Source organism: Microchirus variegatus (genome assembly GCF_963457635.1).
Source record: "Microchirus variegatus genome assembly, chromosome: 2".
In the NCBI taxonomy this organism is placed as follows: Eukaryota; Metazoa; Chordata; class Actinopteri; order Pleuronectiformes; family Soleidae; genus Microchirus; species Microchirus variegatus.
The window spans coordinates 34,105,637-34,130,041 of NC_139803.1; the positions used below are offsets into that span (position 1 = coordinate 34,105,637).

The 24,405-nt window shown below is 43.3% G+C and overlaps 3 protein-coding genes across 4 annotated transcripts; 1 reads left to right on the forward strand and 2 right to left on the reverse strand.

Moving 5' to 3' along the window:
- Nucleotides 1-4,704: 4,704 nt before the first annotated feature.
- disp2 (dispatched RND transporter family member 2) lies at nt 4,705-16,058 on the forward strand (the record flags this gene model as incomplete). Its single annotated transcript, XM_083910647.1, has 10 exons — nt 4,705-4,802; nt 8,545-8,686; nt 8,806-9,044; nt 9,137-9,166; nt 9,704-9,827; nt 10,327-10,442; nt 11,244-11,362; nt 12,007-12,104; nt 12,261-12,419; nt 12,771-16,058. The coding sequence occupies 10 exons, from the start codon at nt 4,705-4,707 to the stop codon at nt 16,056-16,058; spliced, it is 4,413 nt and encodes a 1,470-aa protein (XP_083766773.1).
- A 1,338-nt stretch (nt 16,059-17,396) lies between these two features.
- Nucleotides 17,397-19,777, reverse strand: rpusd2 (RNA pseudouridine synthase domain containing 2; the record flags this gene model as incomplete). Its single annotated transcript, XM_083906734.1, has 4 exons — nt 17,397-18,374; nt 18,463-18,759; nt 19,151-19,654; nt 19,772-19,777. 4 exons carry the CDS (start codon nt 19,775-19,777, stop codon nt 17,559-17,561), a joined length of 1,623 nt encoding a protein of 540 aa, XP_083762860.1. The 3' UTR covers nt 17,397-17,558.
- A 910-nt stretch (nt 19,778-20,687) lies between these two features.
- On the reverse strand, nt 20,688-24,395 carry pcmtl (l-isoaspartyl protein carboxyl methyltransferase, like). 2 transcript variants are annotated; one of them, XM_083885879.1, is made up of 9 exons: nt 24,302-24,395; nt 23,951-24,089; nt 22,760-22,864; nt 22,576-22,607; nt 22,356-22,460; nt 22,151-22,271; nt 21,965-22,050; nt 21,469-21,638; nt 20,688-21,301 (listed from the first exon to the last, which is right to left on the reverse strand). In XM_083885879.1, exons 2-9 carry the CDS (start codon nt 24,066-24,068, stop codon nt 21,265-21,267), a joined length of 774 nt encoding a protein of 257 aa, XP_083742005.1. In that variant the 5' UTR covers nt 24,069-24,089; nt 24,302-24,395; the 3' UTR covers nt 20,688-21,264. The 2 variants fall into 2 exon arrangements, with proteins under 2 accessions (XP_083742005.1, XP_083742006.1); XM_083885880.1 differs by having other exon boundaries at nt 20,688-21,337.
- Between the last annotated feature and the right edge of the window lie 10 nt (nt 24,396-24,405).

Consider the following 24,405-nt stretch of genomic DNA (forward strand, 5'->3'; position numbering starts at 1 on the left):
GCTGCTGCTGCTGCTGCCGCTGCAGAAAATGCGCACGGCCGCAGGCTCTGAGCACCGCTGACTCCGAGTGGAAGAACTTTAGTGCAGAAGAAGCGGAGCAGCTCCTTGTTTCCACCTCCCAGGCAACTCCCTCTAGAGTCGAGAGGTGTGTCCTGTGCGCGCTCGTAACTTTACACCCGCCGTGCAGCTTAGCAGGAGAGCTCGACCTCATGCTGTCACTCACTCCGCGCGCTCAAACGCCTCCCGCAGCTGATGCGAGGATCTAAATCAATTACGCCGACTGATAATAATCCAATTAAGCGCTTTTATTTCAAACAGAAAGAAAAACTACATTTTAAAAAAAAGTATTCTAAATGTGCGTAAAAACCTTAAATATGTTGTTGATTCATTTAGATTATTACCAATGGAGGTTATCATATATAGATTATAAACCTGTGTCCAAACAGCTGTCTTTTTTACAAATTATGGGGGGAAATCCTGCTGTCACTTGCACAATCTGCCCAACAGGTGGCAGCAAAAGTCCTTGCAGTTTCTCCCAGTGCAACCATCAATGCCTCCCTTTGTTGCCAGCTGTCTGCCTGCTGTGAGCAGCATAACTCAGGGCAGATGTTGATGAACATTTGTGGGGATGGAGGTTATTGTAAGGCAAAGGTTAGCACGGTGGCACAGTGGTTAGCACTGTTGCCTCACAGCAAGCAGATGCTGGGTTTGATTCCCAGTGCAGGACCTTTCCTGTGTTTCTGTGTTTGCATGATCTCTGATAAACCCTCCATCTGATCTCCACATTTTGTTGTGCAATTTCGGTCGTATAATGACAATAAAGATTATTTCCTCCCCTAATGGAGAAATTAATCGATTCAGACACAGTTCACCATTTGAGGCGCTAGTGACACAGTGAATATTAGTGTTCCGTTAACTGCAGCTGTGCAATAAAACAATGAAGCATTATATATGATTTGATTTTGATGTAAAACAGAGCTTTCTCTAGTTTCTTAAAAGTCCAGTGTGTGTGAATTAGTGACATCTAATGGTGAGACTGCAGATTGCAACAAGCGCTCTTCCCTTTCCCAAGCACCTCAGGGAAATATGGTGGCCTGCTGTAGACTAAAAAGCTTCTAAGACTATGTGAAAACAATTGTTTTTAAAGCAATACTTGAGCCTGTCTCACACTAGAGGATTTTTCAAATCTGACTTGATTTTAAAAACGTGGGAGACTACAGACACAATCTTTGTAACCGATTTGTAATGTTTTAATCCTGAGAAAGCACATATTAGAACGACACACACAGCGTTTAATCCTTTAACACCGAGCAAGGTAATTTCACTCGCGTTGTTGTAGGAAGTCGGCAAATCAGAGGTCTTTGTCACCAGAGAGGAGAGAGTGTGATAAACGCCTGTACATGTAGACTCAAACAAATGTTATTTTAAATACCTGATATACAATATAAGTACATCTACGGGGTTTTTTCGAAACCTTTTGTTTTTCTTCATTTTAAATTGTTAATACACTATTCTAACTTAAATCGTTAATAACTGCCAGATATTAAAAGTTGTTCTGGAAAAATGGGCAAAAAGCACTCACAGCTCATTTTATGGCCCTTTTATGGTTAAAATAAGCGTGTTAAAGTGTTAATCAAACAATTTCAGGGGGGATCTCACAGAAACCTCAAATGATGCAAAATCAACCCTTTAATCATTTAAATCCTTATATTTGGGACTCTGGAGGTCCTAGCAGTCGGCAAAGTGTGAACAAAGATGACTCACTCATGTTTTTGTGGTCCTCCTCAGTCTAAGTACAGGAGATAAAACATGCAATGTTGACTTCTGCACTCAATGGGACGTCACAATGCGCTAAATTCCTGGAATTGTTGTCTCGTGGAGCTCCGCTTTGTCCGTAAAACATGCAAAGTCTGCGAAAAAATGCTATTGCAGCACAGAGTTCTACACAAACTTCCAGCCTCAGAGGATTTATCTGTCCAGTGGATACATGTTATATATGACGGCAATGTGCCTGCTAGAGCCTGCAAATGATCACTTTTCCAAATGCTAACTGCTGTTACCTCCCAGTAGCCTCTGTGGCTGATGTCATTTCCTGTCCTTTAAGTTTCATTTGACTTTTTTTTTAAGGTGGACCTAAAGAGATACTACTAAACAGAGCGTTCTGAACAGGGCTGTTTTGGCAGGGTGATTGAACTGCTGTGGTGCTTCATCCTACGGATCCTATCCTATCCGTATGGATATGTCCCCTTTAATGTTAAACTTGAGCAATCTGTAGATGTATATAGGATTCACAGAAACACATTGCTCTTGTCTCGGTTTTCCACACTGCAGTGAACGGCGTTGTGTTTGTGTGTTTTCATATCACTGAATCTCACAGACAGTGTAGGCAGCGCTGAGGCTGTAATGAAGCGTTTCCCAGAAATCTGCCACAGGAAATTACCATGGCTGTCGCCTCAGCACCAGCCAGAAGCCAAACCCCCTCTCCGCTCTTCAGCCCCTCATTATGTGTGTGTGTGTGTGTGTGTGCGCGCGCGTGCGTGCGAGTTAATCAGTGTCTGAAGCTGTAAGCAAGGCATGAGCCGCGTCAGCTGCAGCGCAGGCTGTTCACAAAACGACACGCCAGCCATCACCACAGCACAACCTGAGCATGAGGTACACTCATCATGTTAGTTTGTTTTTCACATCATGACGAGACCATTAAAGGCCCAGTGTGTATGTATTACAGATTACAGAATGAGCCTTTTATATTTACTCTATATCAGGTGTCAGCTTTTTACAATAGCACATAAGGGGATTAAAAAAAAAAAAAAACTAAACAGCACTCTTACCTTTGCAGAAAGAAGACCTGTTTGTGACCCGGTTGGAACAAGAGCCTTTCTACATGGTGTCTGCATGTAGATTTCCATGTTCTCCCCGTGTGTGTGTGTGGGTTGTCCACAGTTTCTTTCCACAGTCTAAAAAACATGCAGATTTAGGGATTAAGTACATTGATCACTCTAAATTGACAGTATGAATGTGAGAGTGGATGGTTGTTTGTCTCTATACGTGTCCCTGTGATGGACAGCAGTTTCATGCAGCCGTGCTGTGATGACTCACAGCCCACCGTTACCCATACATCTCCACTGTCTTTGCCTCTTATTTAAACCCAGAAATAAAACTTTTCCTCCAATAAATCACCCCCTTTTTCCCCCCAACATAGTCCCTCAGAGAGAAGGGCCCAGCGCCATGATTCATATTTATAACCAGAGCCAGACCAGCGGTCGCCTCATTAGCAGCGGATCACATGGGTCTGCATCTAACCACACTCTCTCTTTTCTTCTAAGCTGCATGGCCTCGCCTTGCTCTCTTCTTCCCCTTTAATAAGGAGCTCAAAGTTATATCCTTTCTTTTTTTTCCCCCTTTTCTCTCCTTACTTTGTTGGGCAACATCTTCACCCACTAAAAATGTTTTTGTTGTGAGACATTTAAGATTTATTTGGCCATTACATAACGGTATAAATCTGAATAAATAAATAGAGGGGGAAGCATATCATTATAAAAAAAAATGCTGTAAATTCCCTCATGTTCTTTTCCTGTTGTGCAGTCCACATCTTGCAGCTCAAAGCGTGTAAAAAAAAACCATTTGTGAGTCTCTTTATGTGCAAAGAATGGCAACAAATCAGAGGGTTTTGAGACACGGCATGAGAGGATTTATGTTTTCTGCTTACTTTTTATAAGTGAACTCCAGCTCATTTCTGCAGCTGCAACATTGACACGTAGACACTCTGCAGAAAGAAAACACACAAACTCATTATTTTATTATCTAATCTAATCTTAGATAATCTATCTAATTATCTAAGGGATCTAATGAGACATTGCTGAGAAATAGCTGGGTTGCCAGGTTGTGAAAACTTCTAGTTAGTGTTTGACTTTTTTGTTTTGGCTGTGCAGTAGTAATGTCAGTTAACCATTAACCATTAACCATTAACAGGTGCAGGTGACTTCCTAATACACCACCATAAGTAAGTAAGTAAGGCATGTGCCTTTTGTGGAGCAGCGAATGCGTGTAAACGTACGATTTCATTGACTGTTTGACTGACTAATTGAAATTCTGAAGTTATGAAGTCTGAATTCTGAGATTAAAGTCGGAATCCCACTCAGTGAGAATTCAGACTAATCTCACAGATCCGACTATAGTCTCAGAATTATGACTTTAATCAGAATTCTGACTATAATCCCAGAATTAGAATTCTCACGTTTTTTTCTCATATTATGACTTTAATCTCAGAATTTACATGTGGCCCTAATAATACATACTCTTCCGTTCATGAGCGTCTAGTTTTCGCGTATAAAACATGGTAGCCTAAGTTGTGTGTGTCTGTGAGCAGCAGACACTGATGCTCAGTCTCCGGCGCTCGCATCTCCAGCACCGCGGCCGGTTGGACAGCGACCGCGCAGCGTCCGCAGCATCACCGCGGCTCCGCCAATCATAACGCAGCTCGGGGCAGATTAACCCAAACAGCCCCGGTGGATCTGAGGTGTGTGTGTGTGTATGTGTGTATGTGTATGTGTGTGTGTGGGTAAAGCAGCAGCAGCAGCGTCAGAAAACAAGCTCGCACCTCTGATCCTCGTGGACCCGAGATGTGAGACTGTTCCGTTTAAACTGAACAAATCACGGGAGGGGAAATTCTCGATCGTCTCTTTTATAGAGCGAAGCAGGAGGAAGATGGATGCTTGCTCAGCGAGAGGAGAGAGCACGGACGCGATAGTGATGGATGATTCTCCCTCAGATGAGAGGGGGGAGATTCAGGAGGCTTCTCAAAGGTGGGTTTCTCCTTATCTTTTGATTTGTGTCTCTTTGTTTTACCGTTTTATTTCATTGATTTTGCACTTTGTAATTTGATAATTGGAGTGAAAACAACCGACATGTGTGTTTTTACTATGTTGTGGTTTGATTGTAAGTACGCACGCACGCACGAGAACACTCTCACACACACACACACACACACACACACACACACACACACACACACACACACACACACACACACGCACACACAGTCCAGCTGTGTCTGTCTGTAAATTTCCAGATTTCCAGAAATGTCAATGGATTGGGTGTTTTGGAAAAATTCCTTTGAAAACTTTCCATTTTTGGGAATTTTGCCAATCCTAGTTGTTTTTTTGACATTTGACACCCAGTCCAGGTGTGTCTCCGTCTCTGCTGTGGACAACAGGACTATGAGTAAGGACATATATGAGCTGTTCTTATTAGGGCTGCAAAAGGGGGAATGTTTCTGGTAAATTTCCAGAAACTTTCCAAGGGATTGGATGGGATTTTTGGAAAAATTCCAAATGGGAAACTTTCCATTTGTGGGAATTTTGGCAACCTGAGTTGTTTTTGGACATTCGACACTCGGTCCAGCTGTGTCTCTGTCTCTGCTGTGGACAATAGGAGTAAGGACATAGTATATGAGCTTACAAAAAGGGCGGCATGTTTCTGGTAAATTCTGGAATTTTTAGAAAAATTCCAAATTGGAAACTTTCCATTTTTGGGAATTTTTGCAACCTTATTTGTTTTTTTTTTACCACACCATTACCAATAACACACACACGCACAGTCCAGGATTGGGAACTGTAATTTGGGAATTTTGAGGGAGAAAAACAGGAATAGGAATAATAGGAAATTTTGGGAATCTTTGCAACCCTAGTTGTTATTTTACCATTCACGTATTGTCATTATTTCCAGCATCACATTGATTCCTGTGTCTGTAGCACAAACTAAATGATGCATGACATTTTGTTGATAACCAACCTCCCAAAAACGATCATTTTTGGGTAAACTATCCAGCGGTGCATCATTAAGTGAGGTAGTGTTGCAGCGCCTGGATGAATGTATCAACCCATAAACGGGATTTTATGCCCTCATTCCTACCTTTGACAGATTTACAGCTTTGCAGTAAGCAGCAGCACAAGTGACAGCAGTAATGCGCGCATAATCTTTCTCACACTCACACTTTATTTCCCCGTTGACTCAACAACGGCGATTTTCTCTGCTCAGTGTCACCGGGCCTCCTGCCTTTGGTCACGCCGCCTCTCTGGGTCACTGCTGTCACTCACTCACTCACACACAGCAGGCCTGCGTATGAAAAAAAAAACACAGTACAAAAGCAATGGATGAATCATGAAAATGGTCACGAGGCTTCAAACATGAAACAGGACCTAGGTCTGCTGCTCCTCAGATCAGCGACACGACACGTTTGTGTCTCTGCGAGGATGAGGAGTGCTTCTGTCTGCTTCCTCTGATTATATACCGGGCTGCAGAACCAGATCTGGGGAGGGTTTTTTAAGGACAGGAACAGTCTGTTCTCCTAAAGTTGACGAGACAGAGGGTGAAAGAAGGGAAACCAGAGGCAGACAGGAGGAGAGGACAGTGGAAGCTGAGTTTTCAGCTACAGAGACATTTAGTGAGCCTAACCCTGGAGTCTTTTAAGCTCCATGAAGCTGCTGACAGTCATGTACTTTACCACTAGTACCAATAAAACTCAGCTTAAACTGCACAAGTACTACTAGTTGAACTGTATGCATTTTAAATCGTACCAGAAAGGACATGGTTCTATTTTGTTTGCAAAGCAAGATTTCATAGCTGTAAATCAAGGCTCTTGTCTGAAGAGTATATTACTAAATCATCTTAAAGTGATTATAGCCTTATACGAACAAAGTCATGGGGGAGTATATTCAATTTTGGCCAATATGTCATCTTAAACTTGACAATATTTGACATCCAATGAAGACTATTCAGTCACACAGTGCTACTAAAAATACTTATTTTAACATTGCATACCCTTAGCTGCCAGTTAATGATGGAATGAGTCTAACAATAGTCTAAAACACTGCTAACAAGCAATAAAAGCCTTATTTGGCTGTATTTGGCTCTCTATAAGACCCTAAGTTACCTCTTTTTGTTTAGTTTTAGCTCGCACACTTAACTGTTTCCACGTGAACCTGAAATCACGAGGACATCAGACCATGATTTCCACAGTTCAGCGACACCCAGTCGCGATTTATTTTCGTATTCGTCGACTGAATTATTGATGATTCTGACATCACTCGGCCAAAGACGGAGTAATGGACTAAACGGAGTAAACGTCCTCCTGCCGCCGCGAGGAAGCTGCCAGGCCTTGGTTAGCGACTATTTAATCTGAATTAAGCTTTGGAACGGTTGTTTATATCACTCCTGCTTCTAAGTAGGCTAAAATAAATGACACTCGTCTTGTGACTAAGAGCTTGCTGAGGACGTGGTGAGCTATTTATTATTTAGACCCTGTTCCAGCTTTATTGTGACAAAACTCCTGCACGACATCTGTGTCGCCTTATTATGAATCTATTTTATGTTATTTCATTTATCGTTTTTCATTTTTAACTCTTTACTTACGACGTGTTTTATTTACTATGTACATCGATTTGGTCCACTGCGGTTTGATTAAAGTGCTAAACAAATAAAGTTGGATTGGATTCAAATGAAACCAGTGTGAGGTCATTAAGGCTCTGTTGACTCCTTGCTCCGTTCCTATGGCGACGAGACAGGAAGTGTCGTTGCGTCTACTGTGGAAAAACAAGCATGCGGTAGACGGCACACACACCTTCTGACCTTCACTGGAGCATCACTTCACAGCAACATAGAATCACATTCACGGACAATACGCTCACTTTATTAGGTATACACTCATTCAACTGCTTATTAACCCAAATATCTAATGAGCCAGGATACTACGTACAATATGAGAAAGGAACACAGACACAGACTGAAGAAATCGTTACACGCCTTCACTTCTCTTATAATTGGACATATTTTTCAGCTTCTATTTCAGCCAAAGTGAGCATGAGAACTCCATTCCTTACCTCATTAGTTCGGTCGGCTCAGGTCACCACTGAACATGAGAAGAAGAAGAAGAACCATGAATACAGTCCAGAGGCTACGGTGCAGAGTGGGAGAGAGAGACGATTACACCTGGATTTTCATAAAACATCACTGCAGATGTTGGCACAGTCACAGTTAACATTTGTCCCTTTGCGGAGGTTTTTGTTTTTATTTATTTATTCCCTAATAAGATAAGATAAGATGAGATAAGAGAGTCCTTTATTTGTCCCGCAGTGGGGGGAAATTTACAGCAGCAAGACAGTAAAGATAAGGATAATAAATAATAACCATGCGTTAACAAGAAAAGTACAATATAAAACGATATTAACACTGAGACTATATAAAAAAAAGTTAAATAGAGTTAAATAGAATAGAATGTATAGTGTACATAATAGACAATTTCCAGAATATATACACTATGGACTAGATATTTACATTATAAACAGAGATAATGTAATAATGTAATTTTGCATTAATATTGCAGTAAGAAAAAGAATGCCCATGTTCTATAGGAGCTGTGGTTCTGAAAGCTTGAAGATGGAGACCTTATTCTTGATTTGAGTTGTGTTCAATTGTGTTTTTCTTATTTTTTTGTTGACTTATTAAAAAAAATAAACCCTCTCTTCTTTCTCCTGTTCTCCCCCTCAGTGACATACCAGCCGTTTCTCTGTGTCCTCCTGACAGCTTGTGTTCCGCCGAGGCTCCACTGACAGTCATCCAGTCTGGGGGGGAGCTGTGTGACAGCTGCAGCAGCCTCGGCAGACCGTCTTCCTCCTGCCAGCTATATCAAGTACGGCTGAACACTGACAGTCTGAGGAAAAAGTAGAAATGCACTCACAGTTTTGGGGGAGGTATAACGAGCAGGAGAATTATCTCACCATATTCTGCCTATTCTCTTTCCTGCTTCAGGGTCCTCGCATCCTCGGTGCCTACGACTCTCCACAGCACCAAAGCTGCCCCCACTGCAGCCATCACAGGCCGCTCAATCCCTGCGTGGAAGGAGGCGGCGGCGTGGTGGTGAAAATGGGACACGGCTGCAGCGCCGCTCGCCAGACGTCGTGCCACGGCGCCGTGAGGTGCCACTGGCTGCACGGGTCACACGAAGGCGGGACGCAGAAAGCGGCGCAGCGACATGTGGTGACAGTGAGGTGGGTTTCAAAGTATCGCAGACAGGAGGAAATATTCATATAAAGATCAATAAAGATTAATGATTCGTTAACTTTGGCTGCTGCATTTACAGGGATGGAGGATTTAACTGCATCCTTAGAAAGTAAGTGCTGACTGTTTTTCACTTTAAACCCCAAATTCACTACCGTTCAAAAGTTTGGGGTCACCTATACAATTTCTTGGTGTTTTCCATTAAAGGTCACACTTTTATTCATCAAAAGAGTTGCAAAATGAATAGAAAATCTAGTCAAGATATTGACAAGATAAGAAATAATGATTTTTATTCAAAATAATAATTTTGCCTTTTCACAGTTTTCAGCTGTGCTAACATCATTGCACAAGGGTTTTCTAATAATCTAACAGCCTTCTAACACGATTAGTAAACACAATGTACCATTAGAACACTGGAGAGAAATGGTCCTCTATACACCTATGTACATAGTCCATTAAAAACCAGACATTTGCAGCTAGAATAGTCGTTTACCACATTAACAATGTATTGAGTGTATTTCTGATATCATTATATTCTTTTAAAAAAAAGTGCTTTTCCTTAGAAAACAAGGACATTTCTCAGTGACCCCAAACTTTTGAACGGTAGTGCATATCACAGCTAATCTGTGTTTTTTTCTCTATTCGGCAGTTACTCCCAGATGATAGTGGATTACCCGTTAGCCGTGTTGGTGGGTTGTGCTGTGCTGCTGCTGGGATGCTCCATGGCAGGACTGTTGATTGGTCCACTGCCCGACTTCTCTGACCCACTGCTGGTGAATAACACAGGGGAAAAAAAATATCACACAGTATTATGTGAAAGTCCTATCGTTACCATCTTCCCTCTGCCACATCTAGGGGCTGAATCCTCCCTCGCCACCTAAGGCTGAGCGTTAATTACTGTTTCCCGAGCCCGAGTGACTCATGAACTCATCCGTTTACTTCGGTCTCATCTCTGATTCAATGAACCTCACCAAATTAGATCGCTGCACGCCGTCATCTTAATTAAATACATGTTCTCACCTTCTCACCGCTGAAATTAGACATGTTTTTCCCCGCAGATAATGAGTTTGTGCGACAATGAGTCACCTTTTGTAAGGCAGATTTACATACGAATGGAATATAATCAGGGTGGAATACTAAACTTCCCCACTGTGAACCAAGTTCACACAATATCAAAGGCTCCTTGTGATGCTGATTAACTGCAGAGCATTTCTTTAGCTTTGATGGTGTATTATTTTCTTAAGTGTGTGTGTCCGTACTCTCTGCACTCAGGGTTTCGAGCCTCGGGGAACATACATCGGAGTTCGTCAGTCCAGCTTGTCTAAGCTGCAGGAGAACACAGGCCTGGGGAAAGCTCTGTCTCTTTTACCACAGCAGCTCAGTAAAAGGTCAGCAGTGGTTTAGTTTAGACTCACTATTACAAACGCATATAATGCTGCTTTTCCAATAACATGGTCCTGGCACGACTCGCCTCGACACGGCACGGCAATTTGGCTTTTCCATTAGTGACAGTAGTGGTACTTTTTTTTTTGTGGCAAGGTTCCAAAAGAGGTGACGTCTGACACAAGAATCAATGTGAACAACTGTAGTACAGCCGAACTGTAGATGAGTTAAAAAAGACTTAACAATCCTGAAAATGTGCGTTAATTGGCAACATTGAGCTTAGTTTTTCAGGTATAAACATGGATTATCAAATCCTTTAATGTCATTATTTAACCTTTAACACCTGCAGGTAAATCAGAAGAAAAACTTTGAATGATCAAGTTTTGGAAAAACTTAGACGAAGCTGAATTTATCTACAATTCAGTTTGGTTTTAGTTTGTTTTGCTTTGTTCTTTGTAGTTTTTATTTCGTTTTCCTTAAAAAAAAATTGTTTTTATTTTGATTTCAGTTGACTAAATTATTTTTTCACTGCTAGTTTTAGTCTCAGAATTAGTTTTCGCTAACTAACGAAATTAACTGAAGTGATTCTAACGATTCAGTACATCGAAAATAACTGCTTTAAAGGTCACTAGTGACGGCAGTTTCATGCAGCCGTGCAGGGTTGACTCCGCCCACGTTGAGGAGGTGCTATGTTAAAATGGAAAACAACGGCGTAGAGTCGGGCCGAGGCGAAGCGGGACCAGGTAGTGGAAAGGCTTTCTTTATTTTGACTGTTTGGTGGATTAAGTGTTTTACCTGTGTTGCAGTTTCGGGGCTGTCGTCAGCGGAGACAGCGGTGGTGGCGAGCAAGGCCCTTCCCCTCGTCGCATCAAGAGGATGCTGGCCAGAGACTCGTCCCCCGACACCTTCCTGTGCGACGATCCAGGTGCGTCTCTAATGATCAGTTGTCACAGAAATTAATCCTCCAAAGGTGTGTGCCAAACTGAAACAAAGAAAACACAACTGAATTGTAGATTTGTTACAAATTTAAGAACACAATAACACCATTACATGTGCGGTGAATGAAATGGAAATACGATGAGTGCCTATTATACAAAAATACTGTGTGGAAACAGAATAATAAAGCTTGTTAGAAAGGAATCAGAACGACAAAAACAATAACAACTCTGGTGGGGTGCATATTTAACAGTGAGATCACAATAAGAAGTGAATAAGAGCTTTTATTGTGGCTTCAAAGAGAATAGTTTGCAGAGCATTTCTCCTGAGGCGGATTATCACAGATTCTCTTACTTTGAAATATAGATCAAAGTTGACTTCTGTTCGCCTCATAAACCACAGGCAGCTCCCCGAACGGATTTATTAGCAACTCTGAACCTTGATGTTTTCATTATATGACGCATGGTTTGTACTCAGGATATAACACACAGTAAAGTTTTGCCTTTATGGATTTGTTCCTCCCCAAAAACACGTTTACTCATGACAACAGTTTTACCATCCCCGTGAGCTGATGAGTCACTGCTGGGTCCAATCGTCACTGTATGTTGAATCCATCTGTCTGTCTCCACGCAGGCGAACATTTGGCCCAGCTCGTGTTCCGCTCAGAAAACTCAGCCAGCCTCTGGAGCCTGAAGGCCATCCACGCCATGTGTGAGATGGAGCAATCCAGGGTTTGCTAGCTCTTCATCTCACCTTTTCTCCATCCCTTTAGTTCTCCTCTTTTGTAAAACCCCTACTTTCATCTGCCCCCTGATTATCTGTCATAAAAAACACTTTAAAACCATTTAAAATTCAAAACTGGGCATGCTTCTTCTCATCTGACTCAGATTCGCTCCCAGGCTCAATTCCAGGACCTGTGTCAGCAGCACGTGAGGGCGGAGGCTGAGGGAATGTCCAGAAGCAGCTGCTGTCCGAGCTGGTCTTTGGGGAATTACTTGGCTGTTCTTGCTAATGCGTCCTGCTGCCTCAGCCTTACCTCCCACCAGGTACAGTCTCACTCAGACAAATGACCACATACACTACCGTTCAAAAGTTTGGGGTCGCGTAGAAATGACCTTATTTTTGAAGGAAAAGCACTTTTTTCAACCAATATAACACTAAATGAATCACGTCTGGTTTTTAATGGAATATGTACTTAGGTTTATAGAGGCCCATTTCTCTCTAGTGTTCTAATGGTACATTGTGTTAGTCACTGAACTCAATTATGACATTGATTTGGATCTTTTCTTGGGCAATACTGACAACATGAAAAATAACAAAAACAACGCAGGTTTAATCTGTTTCATTATGTCATAACAGTGTCTGAATTTTGTGTTATTTTCCTCTTTTCATACCAGGTTTCCGAGTCTCTGAACCTCCTACGGAAGTGTGCTTTGCACTATCACGAGGGATATCTGACAGAAGACTGCGTCAACAGACCTCAACACGGCGCTTGCTCTTCCGTGCCGTCCTGCTGCAAACAATCCCGCGTGGTGTTCCAGATCCTGCACTTCCTCGTCGACAAAGACTTCCTCGGCCCGCAGACTGTCGAATACCAAATCCCTACGCTTAAGTACAGCCTCCTCTTCTTACCTGTGAGCAAAGGCGAGCACATGATGGAGATATACATGAACAGCTTTGAAGGCAGGGAGCTGACCTACAATAACACAACGATTACTGGCATGGACTTTGGAATCAAGGAGTCGCTGTTCAAGCGTTACCTCGCGAGAGATTCAATATATCCCGTCTTAGCTGTTGTTTGTCTTCTTTTTACGATGGCTATATATCTTCACTCTCTTTTCATCGTGGCGCTATCTTTGATAGCAATCACAGGTTCCCTCCTGACCTCTTATTTCTTCTACAAAGTCGTATTTCGCCTTAATTTCTTCCCACTCATCAACCTCACTGCAGCACTCATTCTTATGGGAAACTGCTCCCATCAGGTTTTCATCTTTGCCGATTTGTGGATTTTGCAGTTATCCCAAAAGCCTCCGGCCTCCCTGGAGAAGAGAGTGCACAGAGCGGTGCAGGAAGTGGGCTATTTGATTTTAACATCCGGGCTGACGTCCAGCGCAGCGTTTTTCTCCGGCTATCTCAGCAGCATCACGGCAATCAGATGTTTCTCTGTTTATCTCGGAAGTGCCTCTCTGATCAGCTCCCTCCTCGCACTCGTGTGGCTGCCTTGCTCGTTTGTCCTGCGCGAGCACTACACGGAGACGTCCTCTGCGTCCATAGCGGTGCAAGGATGGAGGCCGTGCTGCTCCAAAAACGCAGGCGGCTTCTGGGAAACGAGCTCACGCAAAAGATGCCTCTTCACGTTCGGCCAGAAGTTGAGAGAATTGAGACGAGGGCTGACCGACACGTCAAATTTGCTGTTTCTGAAAATCGCGCCTTGTGGAGTGGTGAAGTTCCGGTACATCTGGGTGTGCTGGTTCGCAGTGCTCGCCGCCGGGGGGACATACATGTCGTGCATTGACCCAGGCATGAAGCTTCCCACCTTAGAAAGCAAGGTCGGCCAGCTCTTCCGCTCGAGTCACCCGTTTGAGCGATACGACGCCGAATATCGCCACATGTTTAAGTTTGAGAGGCAGATAAATGGCGAGGACAAAGCGGTGACATTAACACTTGTGTGGGGGATCGAAGCGACAGATAACGGGGATCACTTTAACCCGAAAAGCAATGGCTCTTTGGTGCTTGACCCACACTTCAACATGAGCCGACCAGACGCTCAGATCTGGTTAAGGGACCTGTGCGGAAGAGTCCAGAACCAGAGCTTTTATTCCCCTCCATCGACTGAAGACAGAAATATTATGACAGACGACGTCTGCCTTGTCAAGCAGCTGATACACTGGGTGTCCGTCAGACGGTGCTCAGAGAGGGATGACGCCCTTCACTTCTGCTGTAATGACATCCCTTTCCCCTACCCTCCCAGTGTTTTTGAGAACTGCCTCAGTATGATGCTGGCAGAGAAGTATGCCGAGGGCCATCTGGCCCACAGTGGAGGCCTGTATTTCCAGCCAGATGGCAGGATCGCTGCCCTCGTGCTGGCGTTCAAAACCACATACCTCTACAGCTTCAACTATAGCAGAACCAGTGTTTTGTACAAAGAAATCCTGACGTGGTTTAACTCTGAAAAATCTGGAGCACCACAAGGGCTGGAGAACGTGTGGTTCATCAGTCAGCTGTCTCTTTTCGATCTACAACAAAGTTTAAGCTCAGAGACTCTGGTAGTCGCTGGCTTCTCGGTCGCTGTCACGTTTGCTTTGCTTCTTCTGACTACCTGGAATATCCCTCTGAGTATTTATGGCACTGTCGCTGTAGGAGGCAGCGTGTTTGTCACAGTCGGCCTCCTGGTTCTTCTTGAGTGGCAGCTGAGCGGCATGGAGGCTCTGTTTATATCATCTGCTGCGGGACTGTCTGTCGACTTTGTTGCCGACTACTGCATATCATACAGCTTGGCTCCTCATTCGGACAAAATTGGAAAAGTAGCACACTCCACTAAACGGATGGGACGTCCAGTAGCAATAATTTCTGGAGCATTTTTCTCCATGGGGATCATCATGTTGCCTGCAACAGCATTGCTATTCAGAAAACTGGGGATTTTCCTGTTTCTGGTGAAATGTGTAGCCTGCGGTTTTTCAACCTTCTTTTTCCAGTCCCTGTGTTGCTTTTTCGGGCCCCAAAAAAACTGCGGCATGATTGCGCTGCCGTGTTTCTCAGAGGAGACAGACGGCGTGCTGTCTTCGTGCTCGGCAGCAGAGCCTGGCTCCTCCCCGGCAGCGAACGGGGCATTTGGCAGATCTAGAGTGAGGAGGAGTTACGACAAGGAGCCAGATGGCTACCTCTATCCTGACCACCAACGTCAGCAAAGACTGAAACAAACCAGAGGGAGAGGAGGCGACAGGGGACCGGAGCAGTATGAGCTGCAGCCACTGGCTTATCGCCTCAGCGACAGCTTCGAGAACAGCACCTGCACGAGTAAACTGTCCAACCGGCCGTCTGTACTCTCTGATGAGATTGAATATTGCGGGAAAGATACTGGTGGAAACAGCATGGATGGCGAGAATGACGAGATGTCACCACCAGCCCTTCAGACCTCGTCTCCTTACAGAGAAAACACCCTACGGCCTGCAGGACAGGGACAAGAGGACAAGCTGCTGTGTAAGACATGCAGAGCTCAGTCTGGGGTGACAGACTGGGCCAATACATCATTCTCCTCATCTTCCAGCATACAGGACACGATAATCAGCAACACATTGGAGACGACTGACCAGCCATCTCTCTGTCATGAGGAACAAACCTTTGAGGAGTGTCTTCACCACCACTCCAGGAAGGGATGCCTCTCCTTGCAGTCCCAGAGCTCCTACGATGGTCTGGAGGACTCCTGTGAAACATGCCTCAGCGACATTGAGCCAGGACCTTCAACCATGCTACAAGAAGAAGAAGAAGGAGATGTTCAGTTACAACCAGGATACCTTAACGGGAAGAGAGACACACTTCGCCTCTCGCTGAAAGAAACTGTTTACGAGACGTCGAATAAAGGGCGCACCAGTCAGAGCGAGGAGGTCGTCATTTTACCCAACAGCAAGCCAGACCTGCCAGACGTTTGGATCAAGAGAGATGGAAAGCGAGAGGATACATGTTGAGCAAACACTGTGCGTTAAATGGAAAATATCGTAGCATATAGCAACCACAAAAGGAGCATACAGTTGAAATTTTGTATCGACACTCAAGGGAAATATAAGCCAACTGCAAATGTAACATTTTTGTCTAATGTTGCTGCTAACGTTGCGTCTGTTACAGAGGAGGTCAAAGCATGAGCAGAAAGGTTCAAGTCAAAGCATGAAGCGTTCAACCCTGCATTTTAAAGAAAATCAAACGAGACAAAGCTGTCTATTCAGTCACAATTTTACACCAGCGTCACTGGTGAAGAAGCGACGTTGGGTTTAAATAACAATTAAAATTCTGCATCTGCCGCTGCAGAATAACTTGTGCCTGGAACTCGTTTTGTACGCACACGCAGTCCAGTTTTGTGCATCTGCTGCTGGCCTTTCTTCACGCAACAATGAACCTAAAATGAGCCATACATGCAAGCAATTATCAATATCAAAGATACATGTGAGAAAAGTTTCATTCTGTGTACACACTGCAAGAATTATCACAACTGTCACTCACTTACAGTTAGTCGTTTTTCCAATTTTGTGACAATAATGTGTATAAAACATCTTTTGTTACTGTGGTGTACAAAATGCCATAGCTTGGTTGCATTTAATGTTTTAACGGTCAAATGAAAGATTTACATGCTGTTTGTTTCAATGTCAGTGCCAAAAATGTAGTATTTACTTCATTATGTACCAATTCTAAATTGGCTGTATTGTCATTAAACACTGTTGGCAGAGTAAGAGGCATACTCGAACCTGCAGATGTCAACACATGCCTAAGTAACCTTTGTGAAGAGGCAGGGGGGAGATTTCCAGTGCAGTAGTTGTACCATTACATACAACCATTGCTTCAATAGTGCTGTACTGCTCCGAGAAACTCTTATGTCTTTGTCCTCGCCCTGTCCCATAGCAAACACATTACATAAGTTTCAAATATCCGTTAGTATAACAGTATTTAGACAACTCGTGCAGTGTATGTGATTTGTGCAAAAGGTGCATTTATGGAAAACAAAAGGTTAAACAAGAAAAGATGAAGTGCTGTTTCATAAAGGTGTTTGCTTTTGACAGCTGGTAATTCTTCATTGGTCCTTTACTTTGAAAATCACTATGGCAGAACAATCTGCCTTCGAGAAAAACAAATTAAATTCATCAAAGCTAAGAGGGTTGTCACAACTGACCGTCAATTTACAGCCATTTATGTTCATGTTTCACAAAGTTGACAAAACGTTTATTTTTCCTGCACAGTGGCTTTTAATGGATTTGTTTGAGTACCACACATAACAGGCTTCAAATCTCGAAATTAAATTAAAACTATATGCTTGACGTTAAAACGGCAAAATGAGAAAAATAATTCAACAAAATATTTTTGAGTTTCAAGCATCGATGGCTTAGAGGCATAATTAAAAAATAAAAGTTTAATAAAAATCAGAAGCCATCACAAGGGAAAAGGATTTTCGAGTCACTTTTTCAGTCATCAGCAGGGCTTTAATCATCTTCAACCCAGTCTTCTCTGACCCAGTCGGGCCGTCTTGTGGAATATTCAAAGTCAGGTCCTTTGTAGCGTAAAGCGTGGAGATACATGATGAGCTCCTTATCATTGGGATCTGGTCGTACCAGCTTACATTCACTACACAGGTGATCGCTAGAATCAGCAGAATCAGTCGTGTTTTTTTCATTTCCATTCGATTCGATCGGTAGATGGCTCTCAGGCTCCTTGATAGAGGTGCTGTTATCGCTCGGGTCTTTGCAGACCTCAATCGCCTCATTTACTGTCGTACTGTTTGAGATACAATCTGTCAACACTTGTGTTGGATGACTTTGACTGCTCTTGTCAGGTTCAGACATGCAGTCCGATTTGTCCATTTCCACAGATGACCTCTTTTTCTCCGCCTTCGGTCCAATCCCATCATCTGGAATATCCAACAGGTGGTGACTTTCCTGAGATTGATGTTCCTCCAGGAGAGCCTGGAGCAGCTCCTCGTCACTCTTCCCCATCAGTCCCCCCTTGCCCCTGTGAGGACCCCATGCTGAGGATCCATAGATGGGGTCATTGAGGATGGGGAAGCCCAGGTACTGGAGGTGGACTCTGATCTGGTGTGTGCGGCCAGTAAGGGGTAAACAGCGGACAACGCTCGTCTTTCCATTGAAGCTAAGTCTCTGGAAGACTGTCCGGCAGTCCTTTCCCTTTGGGTCAACCCGACAGAGGCCGATTTTAAAAGAAACGACCAGGATGGGTTCCTCACAGATCACTTCATCCTCCGGAAACTCCCCCTCCACTCGGCACACGTACTCTTTTTCAAGCTAAGAAAAAAGATAATATTTTAAAAAATTCAGAAAATCCACAAGAGTATTTCGATAATTAAAAATGTGAGTATTAGATGGAACGTACCTGTCTGTCTCTCACCAACTGGTCCAGTTTCTTTGACTTCTCCAATGTCCTGGCAAACAGCAGCACTCCAGAGGTGAGTCTGTCCAGTCTGTGGACAGTATGAAGTTCAGAAATGCCTTGTTCTTTCCCCAGGATAAAAATGACGGTGTTGTGACGAAAACGACCACAGGGGTGGACTGGGATGGAGGCAGGCTTGTCGACCACGATCACTTCACCATCATCAACCAGAATCTCCACGGGTCTGCCGACCACAGGCGGCTCGTGGCGGTGCACAGTGTTTCTCAAGAGGTCGTTATTCTGTGGAGGGCAGGGACAGATTAGAACGTACTGGCCTCAATGTCAGCAAGTGAACCTTTTAATTTGCATATATTTACAATCATACACAAGCCAGAATTCAAAACTATTTGTTTTTCAGTATCGCGTCATTGTCTAAGACACAAATGTTTTGTGTTTGTCAGCCTATGTCTCTGTTTTTCAGTCATATTCCAACCTCTTTGCATACTTAGAAACACAGACAACAATGCACAACAACAACACATCTGACTGTGATTTGAAAATAACTGTCATTTTTTTATGTTTAAAAGTTACACAATATAGTTTAATGTGACTTTGAACATAGCATGGCTATATAAGATGCTATAAAATGTGCTTTAATGTGAAATGCCAGATGTGTGGTGTTGTCTCTTACCCTGAGCACCACTGACAGGTCCTCCACAGGCGTGTCGTTGAGCCGAATGCGACCCTCTTTGGCAGCCTGCTGATAATACTCCACAGACTCGGCTCTGAACTCGCTCTCGAACACGTCCAGCAGACTCTTCCCAAGCCACCGACCCTTACAGTAAGTTTTGAAGTCGAAGTAATATGGACGGACTTTGCGGAGACCACCCTCGAAATAGTAGGACGTTTCGTTGAAATGTTCCTGGCTGAAGCCGACAATGGGGTTTCGTTTCTGCGGAGGAGGGACGTATCTCTCGCCCGGACGGAGCTTCTTTCCCCCCGCTCCCCTCCGTCTCTTACCTCGGCCACTTGACGCAGCTTCGCCCGAATCCTCGCTTTTACGTTTGCCGGTATCTGTTGCCTCGTTAGCGACGACTCCCTGCGTGGACGCCGGGGTGTTCGCCTCCTCCTCCACGGTGTTGTTCGTGGGTGTGTGTGGTGCCGTAGCTGCCTGCTCCATGGTCGAACTGCTCTTCTGAAGATTTACAAACGCATGAACGTTATGAGATAAAACACCGCGCTGTACTTTACAAACAACTTTACTCCGAGTCACCAACAGAAAACTACACTTTTTCAAACCTCCAAAACTCACATGCATTGCTTGGACTGTTTTGCAGTCACAGGTCCTTCTCGTCACAGACGCGCGTTGATGACGTCAACGAGTAGTCCAGTTACATGCCTGGGCAGATTTGGTCATTAATTATTCTAACCTAGTGGTTTTTGAAATAACTACACTGTGCAGCTAGACATAAATGATATCCGGAGACGTGTAGAACAACAAAAAATCGCCAGTTTATTTTTAGACAAAGTGGACCAACGTTTTGCCCCAACACACCTAACTACCCTTTTTACGCTGGCCTTCAAAATAAGAGCCCTTGGCTTCGGCCACAACAACGTCCGGTCCAAAATAAATCCACTTCAAAATAATGAATGATATTTACCCTTACAGCGAATTTATAAAATTAAGATTTGGCTTTGAGTTAAAATAATGTATTTTTTGGAACCTGTTTCATGCTCTCCTACTTCACTGGAAACATGTTATAGAATGGAAAATACCAGACTGTTACTACTATAAATGATAATATTACTTTTGGTGTAATAATAGAGAAGACGGAATCGGACCTAATAATTCATGTGTTGCTTATTTTGCCAAATCTTTCTCTAAAGACACATATTTATGTGCTTTTATAATGAAATCAAAATGTGCCAAAGAACTTTATGGATTACTAAAGAATAACCCACTGGGTGTTAGCTGATCGTGGTCTGAACCCTGGCATTCCATACCAAGGTCTGTGGACTATACCACTGAGCTATCCCATTTCTTATTGTCCATCCATGAGTTCAGTCATGATTATTCTTCAGTGCACTTGGACAAACACTGAACAGTTGTGATATTATTCATTCCGTCACTGTAATGCATCTTCTCATGACCCTCAGTTTCACACACACACATTCAATAAAGGATGAGTGATACAATATCAATTAAGTTTTTTTATTATTAAGAATTATAACCCTTTACACAATTGTAATGTTTATGCAGTTTTAAAAACCAAAAGTCCCTCAATTGATCAATATTAAGCACCGTGTCTCCTCTGTTACCATAGTGCCAATGTCAACAAAACATTCATACAGTATAAGAAGCAGTTTTTAAACCACAAAATAAATATAACTTAGTACTTTTTGTGGAGTCGTATTAAAATCTCTCAGCTTGTATTTGGGTTTATCTAAAACATTTACCCATAAGATTACACACAATTTACCAACTTCTTAAGCTGCAGTTACAATTTTGTCATCTTTACTGACCATGAACAATATTAAGATTCATTTCATCAGCAACCTGTTGTTTTTGTCCTTCACATTATTGTATACTCATCATTCTGTACAGGTAAGGGACTTCATGTATTCTGGTAGAAAGGTCATTAGTCCAGTGGTGGTCACTAACTCTTTTAGCATTCATGGAAGACAATCAGAGCAGGCAAACGTGATCGTGATATACCTCGGACTTCCAGCACATTGCCAAGTGACAGCGCAGCAGGACAGGTGGTGGCTGTTCATTCTGAAGCTCAGCTGTGAAACCACAGGAGACTATGGGGCCTCAGAGAAGCAGCACCAACGCCATCTCCTGCAGGGGGAACCACACTGCAGTCAGAGCTCACCTCTGAGGAGAGAAGGAAGGATAGCATGGATGCCATCATGAACAAGGTATTAGATGAGGGTGGATGTTACAGAAGTGTGTGATAGGAGTACATGCTTTTAAAAAGAAAGGTCAGAGGTGTTTTTGTGTAATACCCGGGCCACTGACGCCTCTTGTCAGTCAGGGGGACGTAAATAACTCCCATCAAAGCTTTCTTCATGAAGGTCCCATCACTCTGCCGTTCATATTGCTCTAATACTTGACTTCCACCATCAGGGCCCACTGGGAGAACCAGGCGTCCACCTGGCTTCAGCTGCTCCAGGAGCTGCAACAGAGACACAAAACTAAATATTAACACGACATGAGCTGTCGGTACGTTTTAATTTCACTTCAGAAAACAGTGTACTTCTACCCCAAGGTGGGTGCGTGATTTGTCTCAACTAATCATATATATATATATATATATTTATATTGCAATATATAACAATTCAATTATCAAATATCAAAGCTTGAAATTCTGTATCATTTAAATGTATATAATCCACACTTTTATATTTTAAATCACTTTCACAAATTAGGTGTCAGAAAATCAGCCCTAGTCTTAATCTCTTCTATTCTTTTCTATCTTTTAAGATCCATATGTGTCCTCACAGCCTTGGGGACGGTAGCTGCAGCTGCACCAACATGAATTGCATCATACGGCGCTCCTTCTGGGAAGCCAAGCCTTCCGTCTCCCACTGAGGACAAATAAAAGAATAGTATTTTTAGTGCTGTGTCGCTGTGCAGTTTAAAGACGCAACATTTTGGACAGTATTGCCTTGACATTGCCAGACTCACCTACAAGTCTGATGCGTCCAGAGGTGAGCAGATCGGGGTCATCTGCTCTCACGTTTTTAATTGACATTTGAACAAGTTCGTCGATGTGGTCAATGCCGACCACTCTACCGCTGGGTCCCGTCTACACGCAACAGGGAAAATGAAGGGGTTGCAATGTTTCGTGTAAAAATGACGTGAGGAAATTCAACTTTTATATAGAACTTACCATTCTTGCAAAGCAGGCAGTGAGGTATCCACTCCCTGAACCCACATCTAGAGCCGATGCTCCTTCTGTTAGTTTTTCACTTAACAGCTCTAAAGCATGAGCGTGCTGTCAAACGAGGCCCATAAGGAAACATTTAATGATTTATGGACGTACTTAGTGAGTGATATAGCCTCACTAACCATATAATATCTCAAATTTCATCTCAGATTTTATGACTCACCATGTGTGGTGCACTGATTGTCGCCCTGTAGCCTGTGATTAGAACCATCATAACACAGTCATAGTGTGCATCTGTGCTCATTAAAGGGCTATTACTTTACAGCATCATGTATTAATGTAGACATCCATTCGCATACTTGTAAGCATGCACGTTTTTGTGTTTATGAAGTGACTGAAATGAATACCTATGGACTGTGGAGAGTCTGTATAAGGATAGTCTCGAGAGTAGAGCGCTCTGTTTGTGGCCAGCATGGCATCAAACACTCTGTCGTTGCGGATTACACCATGATCTGAGTGAGAACAGAAAAGGAAATGACACTGAACAGAGCTACAGATAAAATAGGTCCAATTGTATTTACAAGGTTTATTATATGATAGGTCTTCCTGTTGATTAGGTTTCTTTTATGTATTCTTATATATTGTGTCATGTTCTTATTCTGTCCTAATTGTTGTTTGCTTGCCCAAGGACTGCAGATGTAAATTAGCTATAAGCCAACTCTGGAACAATTGTATGTTCCAGAGTTCCAACACACCTGATTCAAATAAATGGGTTCTGCAGAACTTGCTGATGAGCCATTTGAATCAGGTGTGTTGGAGCAGGGAGACATCTACAGTATGCAGGGCAGTGGGGCCCCAGGACCAGGATTGAGAAACACTGCCTTACACCAGGGGTCTCAAGTCCAACCTTTTGAGCAAAAGACAATGAGGATATTTCACACGATTTCAAAATAAAAGTGTCTCTGTTGATCATGCAACAATAAATAGTTTATAATACAAATGTATTTATCATGCAAAATCAATCTATTAATAAACAAGTCAATCAGAGACGGCAGACTTCACCCCATTCATGCAACAAGCCTCTGGCGCCCTCTGCTGGTCATAGTGGCAAGTGCAAGTGGAAGTGTGGAAACATAAACAATCAAACAAACAGAGCCGCAAAAAACGAAACTGTTTATTTATTTAAAATGACTTATTTTTGCACACACGTTAATTAGTGATAGTGAATGTGACCTCCGCATTTAACCCACCCTTTTTACACACCAGTAGCAAACACACAGAGACCAGCAGAGGACAGCACCACTACTATCTGAGTGCAGGAAGTGGGGGTTGCGGTGCCTTGCTCAGGGGCACCCCAGCCATTAGCCCATTTTGGGATTTAACCATCTCCTGACCTCTAAACCATGGGCTGTCATGGTGTGATATTGGTTCGAATGCAAAGACGTTTGTTTATGTCAAAATGTTATACACTCCCAGCTAACAATCTTTTGGTTTGCAGAACGTTACCTTCTACAACCTTTAGACAACGTTCTCTAACGTTACTTTGCAGCTTTAAATCATTATACCCGATTATGATTGTGATGATTTCAGTCACTTACCCCTCAGTCTGCTGACGAGCTCTGGATGTGTTTTGCCACTGGACATCCATGCCATGGTCCGGGACAGCAGCACACCCATCGGTACTGCCACTACGACCAGACGTAACGCTACTAGCATCTCCTCATAACCCGGGTCTCCCTGCAGAGTCAAGATCTGGGTCACGAACTGCAACGTTTACTACACGTTCCTCTGTAGTGCGACACAATACGTGTCTGACAGTTCTGCGTATTCAGAGTCGAGCACATTCTGGACTAGTTAGCCTGTGAGCTCGTGCAGTTTACAGCAGAAATGAAGAGCTAACGTTCGACAGTACTTATGAACAAGAAGAAGAAGTCAGGGAGATTGTTTACCTTCGGCAGCACTCCTTACTTCCTTCACTCTGAGATAAACTTCACTGCGGTCCACAGAGTGACAGCCTACATGAGTGGAAACTGTCAAGCTAACCTACGCAAAA